The sequence below is a fragment of the Crinia signifera genome, chromosome 2 (assembly GCF_055691185.1).
Source record: "Crinia signifera chromosome 2, ASM5569118v1, whole genome shotgun sequence".
Lineage (NCBI taxonomy): Eukaryota > Metazoa > Chordata > Amphibia > Anura > Myobatrachidae > Crinia > Crinia signifera.
The window spans coordinates 351,736,016-351,749,041 of NC_139218.1; the positions used below are offsets into that span (position 1 = coordinate 351,736,016).

The 13,026-nt window shown below is 45.0% G+C and overlaps 1 protein-coding gene across 1 annotated transcript in view; it reads left to right on the top strand.

Annotated features, from left to right (window-relative positions):
- Nucleotides 1–13,026, top strand: part of TRPC4 (transient receptor potential cation channel subfamily C member 4) — a 208,850-nt gene that overhangs the window by 121,851 nt on the left and 73,973 nt on the right. Inside the window, exon 3 of the mRNA XM_083169762.1 lies at nucleotides 2,334–2,852. Coding sequence (XP_083025888.1) covers nucleotides 2,334–2,852 — 519 coding nt within the window. The remainder of the gene's footprint in view (nucleotides 1–2,333; nucleotides 2,853–13,026) is intronic.

Sequence of the window (13,026 nt, forward strand, 5' to 3'; positions counted from 1 at the left end):
ATTTATTTTTACAAAAATACTATTTTATTATACACCAATTAGAAGCCCGTCAATATGATGGCTTAGTCCCTATCTGCTCTTACTTCCATTCCCTGTCTTCACAGCTCCCTCTCTCCATATCCAGCAAAAGTGAATCAGATCATTTAGCTTTCACTTTCTGTTAAGGTGACCTCTAGTGTCACTGCCGGTACTTCACCGCAGAGGTAAAGAGTATTTAGCATTTATGTATATATATATATATATATATATAGATCTTTTTAATTTATCTAAAATCTTTTTAATTTGACATATTTCTAATATTGGTGTCATATTTCTCTGACCATTGAGATGTACAGAGGACCAATGATAATTTTTTTTAATGTTAATACAACATGTGTTGATATGTTATAATCACTGTAATAACAAAATATGTATCAGACATTGAGGGAGATTCTCTAAAGCAGAGATGCGGTAAAAACTTCGTTATCAAGGTTTTTACCGCATTTCTGTATGCTCTATGGCCCCTCCGCAGTGGCAGCTGAGGGAGTCGCCAGCAAAAGCTGGCGATTACCAGTTGAAGCCTATAGGCTTCTTACCGCAGTGCTACTGTGAGGGATCCATCACGGATCCCTCCCGGCATGCCCCCCCGCCGTCGCCGTCACTCTGCGCATGCGCAGATGGACTCCCGGGTCATAGACCCGTAAGTCCAATGCTGGCACCGCATCGCAAGGGACAGCTCTTATCGCAAGAGCTGTCCCTTGCGTTAATAACCGCATATATTAGAGCATATGCCAGTTTTAAGAATGCGGTGGTCGACGAAGGGGGGCGATAATGGGCAGCGGATGTTAGAACATCCCGCCCATACTGACTATAACAATTATCAGACTTTTGGCATACATCCTGATTGTCCTGATTACAGCGGGACATTCCAGCTAATTGGGTGGGTAAGTATACTTACCTGACTCCTGATGCCGGAGACTGTATTCTAACCGATGGCATTCCCTCTATCGGGCATCTGTATGTATCTCGTGCTAACTATTCTATCTTCATGGGCTGCACATACTCTATAATCAAGCATTTGGAATTACTACTCTTTAACGTACAGTTTCTAAGCAGAGTTTACTTTTTCGCCCATTGGATACAGCTATGCCATACATTATGGCATTCACAAAGCATTTCTGAGTGAAAACCAAATGCAAGGAAAACAGGAGGTGGTGTTTTGTTTTTCGTACATTTTTAGAAAAAAAAACAGAGAAAGTGGTTGGAAAAGATAATACAGTATGCATAATATAAGTACGGGTACGGATCATTGGGTAGACAGCATCTAGGTCGACAATCACTGAAGGTTGACATGACTGAAGGTCAACATGCATGAAGGTCAACATGACTGAAGGTCGACATGGGTTAGGTCAACAGGTCATTAGGTCAACACAAGCATTAGGTCAACATGGGAAAGGTCAACAGTGAAAAGGTCAATGGGGTTTTTCACTTTGTTCCGAATTTCGACACAGTCGACATGCACACTGAAACGTAGCACCGCGTCCACTCGCATGGCCCTCTGTGCTCACCATGCTTTGGGCACGGTGCCTCATTACGCTCAGCACACTATTTTTTTTCGCCCACCACACCTCCTCCTAACCTCTTTTGATCCTCCTATCCTGCCTCTGTTCTCCTCCTTTCCTACTTATCCTATTGTTTTTCGTTCGTCCACCCACCTATTTTTAGTATGTTAACTCTTATGAGTAGGGTCCTCCTTCCTCACGTACTCACCCTACCTCTTTACCTCACCTGTGCTCCTGTCCGGTTCTTCCCTTCCTCTACTTCATCTTCAGTCTCCTCGACAATTTCGACACCTACTTCTGAACTGATGATGATTTTAGTTCTACCAGCTATACCCCTATTTATACTGTATTTTTCAACACACCCTGTACGTTACCTTGTAATTTGTTTTTTGTTTGCTATGTACGGCGCTGCGGACACTTTGCGGCGCCTTATAAATAAACGTACTACTACTACTAGTGGATGGTAGGGCTTGACATACCACCTATCGGCACATGTCGGCTCAAAAAAAAAAAGTGAAAAACCCCATGTCGACCTTCCCCATGTCGATGTAATGCTTGTGTAGACCTAATGACCTGTTGACCTAACCCATGTCGATCTTCAGTCATGTTGACCTTACTGCATGTTGACCTCCAGTCATGTCGACCTTAATGCATGTTGAACTAGTGCTTGTAGACCTAGTGACCATATACCATGAGTACAAACCTAAAATAACTAAACTTACCCAACCCAAACATATATTCTGTGAAATACAAAATATATAAAATAAATAAAACATGTTTGTTTCTGTGCAGGTTCCACCGATTCTTCTTGATAAGCAGTTCTCAGAATTTACTCCGGACATCACACCAATCATTTTGGCTGCTCATACAAACAATTACGAAATCATAAAACATCTGGTGCAAAAAGGTGTCTCCATCCCCAGGCCACACGAGGTTCGCTGCAACTGTGTGGAGTGCGTCTCCGGATCAGATGTGGATAGTTTGCGACACTCTCGATCAAGGCTTAACATCTACAGGGCTTTGGCGAGCCCATCTTTAATTTCATTGTCAAGCGAGGATCCTTTCCTGACAGCGTTTCAACTGAGCTGGGAGCTGCAGGAGTTGAGCAAAGTGGAAAATGAGTTTAAATCTGAGTATGAGGAGCTGTCAAAACAATGTAAGCAATTTGCAAAAGACCTTCTGGATCAGACGAGGAGTTCGAGGGAATTAGAAATTATATTGAACTATAGGGATGATGGTGGGCTGTTGGAAGAGCAGAATGGTAATGACCTTGCCCGATTGAAACTGGCAATTAAATACCATCAAAAAGAGGTAAGCTCTGATTCTTAAAATTGCGTTTGTTATTTTTATTTAAAATCCTATCAACTAGATTTGAGATATTTACATTTATAAAAGAAAATGAATGGCAGTGTCTTTATGTACCTGGGAAATGCATAATTGTAGTTTTTGTATTGTACATAAAATCAACAGTATGACAATGATAAATGGTTAAAACATATTAATTAATTAATATGGAGAGAGCATAAAGTCTTTGACAATGATTGGTTAAATTCTAAAACAAATGACGATTTCCGTTGAATAAAATATTGACTGTACAAATCTTGACATCGCCGTTCCATTTAAGGGGTGTGATATGTGGCTCCGACAGTTGGGATTCCAATGGCCAATATACCGACAGAATCCTGACCACTGGTACTCAGACAGGGGGGGAGGGCAGAGATCCCCCTTGCAGACTCGGCTCACTGCACACTTCAAAGTCTCTATTCTCCCTCATGAGGGTCGTGGTCCCCCACGAGGGAGAATAGCTAGTTGGGATCCTGACTGTTGGGCATTTTACAGTTGGGATTCCGATGTCGGAATCACCACTGTCAGAGCGTCATCCGACACCTGATTTCAGTTATGGTTTGTTACTTAATGTAGTTTCTTTCCATATCATGAATGACGCACACCCTTCCTGGGAAGCCACACACCATTTTTTGGTGTACCAGAGGGTTTCTTGGCCGTCACAGACCCTGGTGATGCCACTGTGTAGGATTTTTAATGATTAACATTGTATATAAGGCTCCTTCCAACCTTAGTGCCAGGGTATTCTCCCCTCATATCTCACACGTATAAGTCGTCCCCCCCCCCCCTTGTTTCTCTGCAAATTAAGGCCATGCACCCAATGTTCCCTCTAATTTTACGAAGGATGTGTGCGGCAAAATATTTTGGCTGTGCAACTTTGGAAGGAAATTTTTATTTTTGTGCGTCACTTATATATAACTGGAAAATGATGTTCAGCATTTGTGTTAACTTTACTTCAAAATATATTAAACATTTAAGTATTCAAAACACAGCAAATAATGTAGTTAATGGGTGAAACACACATTAATTGAGTCCACAACTGCAAAAAGGGACCACTGATGCTTTGTGCGCTCTGTTGTAATGTCTGTGTGCACGCTCGTTAAGTTGTGTGCGCGCGCACAGCTTAGAGGGAACACTGCATGGACCCCAATGTGTATAACCAGGAGCAGTTGGGTTCCTGCATTATTGCCTGCAGCAGAGTGTGTACATATAGATCAATCATTTAATGGCCTGATTTAGAGATGGACACAATGCCGATGATCCACACAACTGATTGGCAGACTGCCCATGCGCCATGAGTCAAAGCTCTGCTATGTTCCTGCTTGCAATAAGAATTTCATGACAAAGATTTTGACAGGAAGTGACCACTTGGAGTGGTTGCAAAAACACAGGCATGGCCGTCATGTATCTGCCGTCATCTGCGAGCTCTTATTACAATAGAATGGTGCCTGCATTGTGAATGTCTTGTCCAGTCTGCATATACATAGGGCTACCCTTAAGCTTGATGTTTCCTGTTCTTGCATATAGGCTGTGAAAGTAGACAAAATAGAAAGAGTTGCAATAGCTCCAATGGCCGTTTCTTTTCACTTTTGAGCGGCAACTTCACCTGCGAATATCAGTAGTTACAAAGCAGAGAAACTTTACTTAGATAGAAACATCGAGCAGGATGTAATGAAGTGAGATTTCATCGGATGTGCAGGATTTTTTTCAGACTTTTTTTTTAAAGGGGCAATCATTTACAAGGCATGGTTCTGCCCTCTACATGGTTGATCCTTTAAAAAAATCATCCAAGTTCAGCCAGCATTATACACATCCGCTGTACTCTTCATTACACAGCTGGCAGTTGGAGCCTGGTGCTGGTTCCAAATTACGGGGGATCCCCACTATTCCCCCCTCCCCCCTTAATGAGACCGGGGCTGGTTACACTTGGAAGGGGGGGAGGGAGGACCACTCGCCATTTCTTTTTATTTTATTTTTTTTACATTTAACTTTAGAGCACTTTTTGACAGAACCATTCCTGTGAAACTCGCCAGGCCAGGCCGGTCCTGGTCTATTTGTTTTGCAATTTTTTGGTAATTTTAATTCACACCCTATTACATTTGTGATTTTGAAAACATTTGGTTGCTATTTTTAATTTGCATTTTTTTTAGACAGGTCAAAACGGGCAAATGTTACCGCAATTTGCACGTTACTACATGTGTGATTTTTGTAAAACAGGCGATTTTGGACGTTTTGCCCCAAAAACCGCACCCTATTACATTTCGCCTCATGTGTTAGTAAGCCAGTGCTATACAGGGTGGGTTGCTACAGTTACACACAATGTATTAGTAAGCCCAGTGGCGTAACTATAGCACTGCAGCCCCCGCCACCGCGGGGGGGGGGGGGGGCGCTGTGCATATGGGGGCTGCGGTGCTACAGTTACACCTCCCCCCAATCCCCCGCAGGCTTACCTATTTCGCTGGTCCAGGCGGCTCCGTTCTTCTGCTGAGGACCACCACAAAATGGCCGCCCCCATACAGCAGACAGAAACTGTCTGCTGTATGGGGGCGGCCATTTTGTGGTGGTCCTCAGCAGAAGAACGGAGCCGCTGGGACCAGCGCAAAAGGTAAGGCTGCGGGGGATTGGAGGGGGGGTTTGCATGGGCGGCGGGGATCGCCCCCCCCTAACGGCGGGGGGGCACCCAAAACGTAGCTACGCCGCTGAGTAAGCCAGTACTATAAGGGGTAGACTGCTATAGATACACACAATGGGGTAGTTAAGCACAAACAATAATTTCTCAAACACAGCTTGTAACATGATAGCTACAAGTTTACTGGCCCCACTCCATCACCCCCCAAGGCCCAGCACATCTCTCTCCAATATGTCAGTAAGTCAATGCCATAAAGCATGGGTCGTCAAACTGTGGCCCTCCAGATGTTGTGAAACTACAAATCCCAGCATGCCTTGCCACAGTTTTGCTATAAGGGAGTGTTAAAACTGTGGCAAGGCATGCTGGGATTTGTAGTTTCACAACATCTGGAGGGCCACAGTTTGAAGACCCATGCCATAAAGGGAAGATGTTACAGTTGCAAACAATACTGTATGTCAGTAAGCCAGTCCTATACAGGTTGCTATAGGTACACTTACAAATGCATTAGTGTTCATCTTTGAATCAAGTTCTCTGCTCATACAATTTCCACACTCCTGGTTGTATGTGGAATCCCAGGTAAATGTTTTTTTGTCACACTGCTCAGCATTACGTGATCCCTTGGGCAGAATCTGGTTGGTTCCTGGCATTGGGGCCATAAGGAGAGGTGTGCCACCAGTGCCGCTGCACCTGCCTCCCTGCTGGGGTGCTACATTAGTACATCACATCAGTACAGTAATGAACCTGTATGCCTTCATGGAATTTTGTTATCTGCATTATCTCTGATATCATTGTGTGAGAAGGGATCATCCTCATAGATCTTCGATAGAGGATGGCGATTTTCTTCCCGAGTGCATTATTTCTATCACTGTTCTGTACAATGTGTTCAACACTATAAAAGTACTAGGTACTAAAAGTAGAATACACATGTAAATTTCCCCCTTAGGCTGTTGCTAATATATGGCCTTGAAGATACACAAAATACAAAAACACAAAACACCCAGTAATGGCATTACCAAGTAATTAACTTAGAGGAGGAGGAGGGCCCAAACCTCTATTATTCACCTTGGCGGGATTATTTAACATATAAAAGTATTGTTGGCTCAATTTTATTATTTTAAGTCTATTGTCACTTTCAGAGACAATTATACACATATGACTAGCATTTGAAAAGCAGTATTGAATCTGAAGGGGTGGATTGAACCTGTCAGAAGAAAAAGTATTTTTATTTTACATTAAGCTAATTACATTGAACATTAATTGGAAAAGACAGCTATCTGTAGCAAAATCCAATTTCTGTGAACATTGTATTTAAATTGGGTACAATGGGGCTGTAAACCGGGCACGGTAGACTTTTAATAGAACTATAAAATAAATGAAGTAAGCTTCAAATTGAATTTGACAATGTCAAATTAAATAGCTGTTATCATTTTTCTATGACTCTATTCATATTAAAAATTACTGAGCTGAATAATATATTTTTAATAAGAGAACCCATGATTAACTAAAACTTAATAACTGCTATACAACTGTTCTAATACATCAGCTGTCAAAAATCACTTCACGCTCGGTCAGGGCTAAGAATAGACTTAGACGATGTGTTCAGTGAACAATAGTGATGAACAATTTCCCTTAATCTTTCCAGTGTCCTGGACAAATGATATTGTGCATACACACTGACCGATGATAACCAATGAACAGCTACAGTCTAGTAATAAACACTGACCGATGATAACCAATGAACAGCTATAGTCTAGTAATACACACTGACCGATGATAACCAATGAACAGCTACAGTCTAGTTATACAAACTGACCGATGATAACCAATGAACAGCTACAGTCTAGTAATACACACTGACCGATGATAATCATTGAACAGCTACGGTCTAGTAATAAACACTGACCGATGATAACCAATGAACAGCTACAGTCTAGTTATACACACTGACCTACTGTATCATAACCAATGAACAGCTACAGTCTAGTAATAAACACTGACCGATGATAACCAATGAAAAGCTACAGTCTAGTAATACAGTATGCAGCTTTTTGCGAATGACATAGCCAAAATGAATTTTCATGTGCAGATGACAGAATCCCTCATCCCTCATTAACGACACACGTTCATTGCATACACACTGGCAGATATTTCGATGAATAACAATAAGAATGACCGCTATGAATGCTATTGTCCAAAATATCGCCCAGTTTTTATCCACCTTTACAAAGACGGGCCGTTTCATATGGGTGTAGCAGCTGTAAAACTATACAATGATCTATTGACCATTTCACGTGTCAATATGAATGATCTTGTTGTAAAAGGTCCATTCCGACAAGCCATACAGGACTGTTTACCAGTGGCGTAACTATAGAGGGTGCAGGGGATGCAGCTGCTATGGGGCCTGGAGGCTTGGGGGGCCCCAGAGCAATCCCCTGCACCTTTTAGATTAAAAAAATAATAATGCTCCACCGCTGCCTATACCCCATTTAGCGGTGGAGCAGGAGGAAAGAGCATGAGGTAGCGGTGTTGAGAGCAGGATGGCAGCGGCGGCAGTAGGTGACCAGCACCAGGGGGGGGGAGCAGGAGATTGGTGTGGCTGGGAGCAGGAGGTTGGTGCTGTAAGGAACAGGTGACCAGCGCTAACAGTTACATTATAACAGTGGTGGCAGCAGGTGACAGCAGGGGCAGGAGCGAGGGGCTAGAGGCTGCGAAGCTGTGGATAGAAGACAAGTGCCGGGATGTGGAGCTGTTGAATAGGAAGGGGGAGGGGAGCAGGCGACCAGCATTCAATTGGAGGGAATTAGGAGGGGTAAAAAGTGATGCCTGTCAACCTTTCAAACTCCTGCTCTCCCTTCCCTCCCCTTACTCAGCCCCCCTTCTCTCACTTACCACCTCCCTCTATAATTTTGCTCTCTATCCATCCTCTCAGCCTCCTTCTTCTTTCTCTACCTTTCACTGTCTCTCACTCTCTGTCTCATTCTCTCTTTCCCTGACACCCCCTCTCTCCCTGTCTCTACCCCTTTCTCGCCCTGACACCTTCCCTCTTTCCTGCTCTCGTTCTCACTCTCTCTTTCCCTGACACCCTCTTTTCTCCCCCTTTTTCTCCCTGACAATCTCTCTTTTATTCTATCTCTTCCCGTCTCTCCTCCGCTCTCTTTCCCTCCCTGACATTATCTCTCTTTCTCATCTTCCTCTCTTGCACCTCTCATGTCTCCCTCCTCACTTTCTCTCGTTCAATCTTTCTCCATGAAACCTCTCTCCGTGACCACCCCTCTCTCACTCCACTTCTTTTTTTCCCCTTTCCGTGAGAACCTGCCCTCACCACCACCACCCCCCCCCCCCCCTCAAGGGGCATTGTATTGATAATGTTATGATATCAAAATTTTGCTATGGGGCCCAAAAAGTTCTAGTTACTCCCCTGCTGTTTACATTCTACCTTAAAGTTAAGATGGTATTAAATAAATCCCACCAAAATATTCTTGCAAAAGACACATTTGCTTAGGTTTGTTAAGAAATACTATCACAACATATCTTAAATTCACCAGCCAAGTGTTTTCACCAACAAGTTCATTCAGGCAAAATATGATTGCTGGTGACTGGTGAACAGCCAATGAAGAATGGTTGCATATAAAACCAATACGTCAGGCGCTGTTTAGTTCAAACGTATAACTTCTCCCACAAATGGCGTTGCATTTGTACCATGTATGAAGAAAAAAAATCACATATAGTGAAGCACAATTAAGAATTTTATGTAGATAAAGACATTAAAAATACAATTTCACTGGTGCAAATCGCAGTCTTCTCCCATCTTCTCATCACACTAAAGAAAACAAATTTGAACAGGACATGTATTGCACATGTACAGTATATTAAATATTTCAAAAAGGGCTCCTTAGTGGTTACGTTTTAGTATTACCAGCGGAGTTTTCTGTAACGGAGGAGAGCTCCAGTGGTGGATGAGGGAAATAAATGCCAGAGAACTGTGAGGCTGTGACGGGTGATATGCCCCAGGACAAACCACAAGCGCATACTGTAGTTCCACTGACTGGTAATACTAAAACTCAACCCCTAAGGAGCCCCTTTTTGAAATATTTTATATACTGTACATGTGCAATACATGTCCTATTCATGATTTGTTTTTTTTTGTGTGATGAGAAGCTGGGAGCAGACTGCGCCAGTGAAATTGTATTTTTAATGTCTTTATCTACATAAATTCTTAACTGTGCTTCACTATATGTCATTTTTTTTCCTTCTTCATACATGGTACAAATGCAACGCCATTTGTGGGAAAAGTTATACGTTTGAACTAAACAGCGCCTGACAAGTGATGTATCAATTTTGTATGCAACTATTCTTGGTGTAGGGTTTATTTGGGAATACCCTATATACACTACTAGAAAGGCAGCTGAGCGCACTGTTCGGGAAACACACTGTTCTTTACAAAAGCCAATGAAGAATGGTTTACCTCAGCCCTATGAACATATAAGTAACACCGTGATTCATTAAGCCTATCATGATGGACCATTTCATAACTAAATTTCCCATGGTTCCCAGTGCTGATCTGAGCCAGGGTAGGTAAGGACCTACACACCACGTTTAGTGCACGTTCAGTAGTGTAGTGTAGCTATGCAGTGATGTCATCACACGGTGCAATGCTATTATCAGACCTTCTAAAAAAGACAAGTGAAGATATTTCCTATAGCAACCAATTAGATTCTAGCCTTCATTTTACAGAATATAAAAAATAATTGGCAGAATCAGATTGGTTACTATGAGCAACACCTCCTCTTGAGCTTTTTGGATGTTTCAATAAAATTCCTGGGTACTTATACGTTAGTTGGGCGCCCAATTAGCATACGGACGGTAACGTAGGAAAATTGCATCGCATCACATGGGCCATTTAAAGGGCATGTGATGCGTTTTTCCTATGTAATTTATTCACTGCTCTTTTAGCCCTGGGGGATTGCATCGCATCGCACCTCCTGCAAAATCGCATGCGATCGCATGCGATTTCATTGGGTATGCGATGCCTTTACATTAGGTACTGTATACAATAATATGTACTCACCCCCAGGGGCGTAACTAGACCTGTCTGGGCCCCATAGCAAAATTTTTAAATGGGCCCCCAGCACTCTGCCAGAATAAATAGTAGGGTGTTGAGGTCAAAATAGCAGATGGGGAGGGGGATATGACACAGTAGACGGCAAGACCAGACAGAATGGAGACGGGTTAAGCTTACGCAGAGGGTTTAGGTTACGCGGGGAGATGGTTAAGGTTATGGGGGGGGGTAAGTATACTTTCTGTCGGGATGTCATATGGGATGGGGTGTGATGGGGTGGGGGGTGGTAGGGTCACTCTTCTGGGAGAGGCAATCACCAGTCTGGAAAGGAGGATTCTCTGTGTGGGGTACTGTAACTGTACTGGTGGAGAGCAATGAGATGTGGGCAGTTAATTTATCAAGAAGGGAAAAGGGGCCAAGATGGCAGATTGAGAGACACCCAGAGGGTGGGGCCACCGGGTTGGAAAAGAGGGTTAGATGGGGGCACTAGGCTGGGGACAGCTGACTAGATGGGGGGCACTGGGCTAGGGCAGCTGGCTAGATGGTGGGTCACTGGGCTGGGGACAGCTGACTAGATGGGGTGCACTGGGCTAGGGCAGCTGGCAAGATGGGGGTCACTGGGCTGGGGACAGCCGACTAGATGGGGTGTTACTGGGCTAGGGCAGCTGGCTAGATCGTGGGGGGAGACACACTAGGCTAGAGATGGCAGCACTGACCTGTGATTTGTTTGTCAGGGTCGCGCACATTGCAGCACCTCTGCTTTGGCTGCTGCTTTAAAATCACATCTGCACTGGAACCGGCGCTGGGGAGATACTGTGAGGGGAGCCACCAAGTCCTGCCTTTCCCCCCTTGCTGGGTCTCATCATGACAGACGCCGGGGGACGGAGCTGCCTGGTCCGGGACACCCACTGGATCTCATCATGGCTGGGGTCGGGCTGCCCGGTCCTTGTCCCCCGCAGCATCTCGTGACAGGTGCCAGGACAGAGAGGGGGGAGCCACCAGGTCCTGATCCTGATCAGTGTTATCACGGCCAACTTCCCCCCGCTGGTTCTCAACGCAATCTGTGGGGGGGAGCCGCCAAATACCTACGCTGGAGCCTGGGACTCACAATCAGTGAAAGACGCCGCCAAAACATGCGCCAGGGACGGGAGCAGGAGCCTCCCATTCGTGGGGTGGATGCGATGCCAAGACCTGTTCCCCCCCTGCTAGGAGGGGATTGTGTCTCCCACTCACACGCGCCAGCAGCAGACGTTCACATGCATTGCTGACACACTTTAAAGAAAATTTTAACAGGGTGCAGGGGATCATATGCTGGGCTCTTGGGCCCCCCCATCCCCTGGGCCCCATAGCAGCTGCATCCCCTGCACCCTCTATAGTTACGCCACTGCTCACCCCTCCATGCCCGCCGCCTGTCCGTTCTGGGGCTCTGGTGCGGGTGTGCTGCTGTGTCGTGGCCGGCCGGGAGGCACTGTGTGTTGGGGGCGGGTCCCTGTGAGTCTCAGGGGAGTTGTGACTGAGGAGGTGCCGGGAGGCCGGTGCCGCCATCTTGGATGTGGGCAAAATGCAGATTAGACGCCAGGTTCAGGTTTCCTGCCCTCCTGCACCTTCTAAACCAATGACAGCCCCCTCTATGTATTTAGGGGATCTGTCCTGGTGAACTGGTGTCAGTGCAAAGGTTTCCTAGCCTTGTGCAGTTGGAGACTCCTGGCTACTCCTGTCCACTGCAGCCTTCACCTTAGTCCGCCCTGTTACTGACTCTGGGAATCCTGACCTCTCCGTGCCTTCCTGCTTGTGTGCCAGTGATACCAGTGCTACTTGTCCATGGCCTCCTGTCGGTACCCCGAAGTCTGTCTGCACCCCACAAAGTGACATCGCCTCCTGGGGTATCCTGCAGCCTGGAAAACCACCCACTTACAGTCTTCTCCGTACTTCCTGGATCATCACCCATTTCTTTCCCGTGACCTTGCCTGGACTGTCATTCATTTCCATCATTACCTGTCTTTGCCATAAAACCTCCATTCCATCATCAAAGCTCTCTTTTCCGTGTATTGGATCTCCCTCAGTCTCACCGGCCACTTAGTGAGTTTTGCAAGCCGTTTTGCATTTTATTATTATTTCCATTGTTTCTAAAGACTTTTGCTTAAAGACGTTATTTGGGACTTTCCTTGTTTTCCTTATGTCAAAGCCGTTATTTGAATAAGTGATTTATTTTCATTTATGAAACCATCTATAATAAAACCAGCTCGCTTTAACCCTACTCCATCTGGTCCTAAAGTGATTCCTGAGCACCACACGATCCAACCCAGCCCTCCACCCATGACAATATGATTGTATGTCCTAAAATTAGCTTTTACGTACCCCCCCACTATCCACTCCACCCCGAAGCGTGGCGAGCGCAGCGTGTCCCGCGAGGGGCGGCGGAACGCTTCCTCCAACGTTTTCATACCCCCACT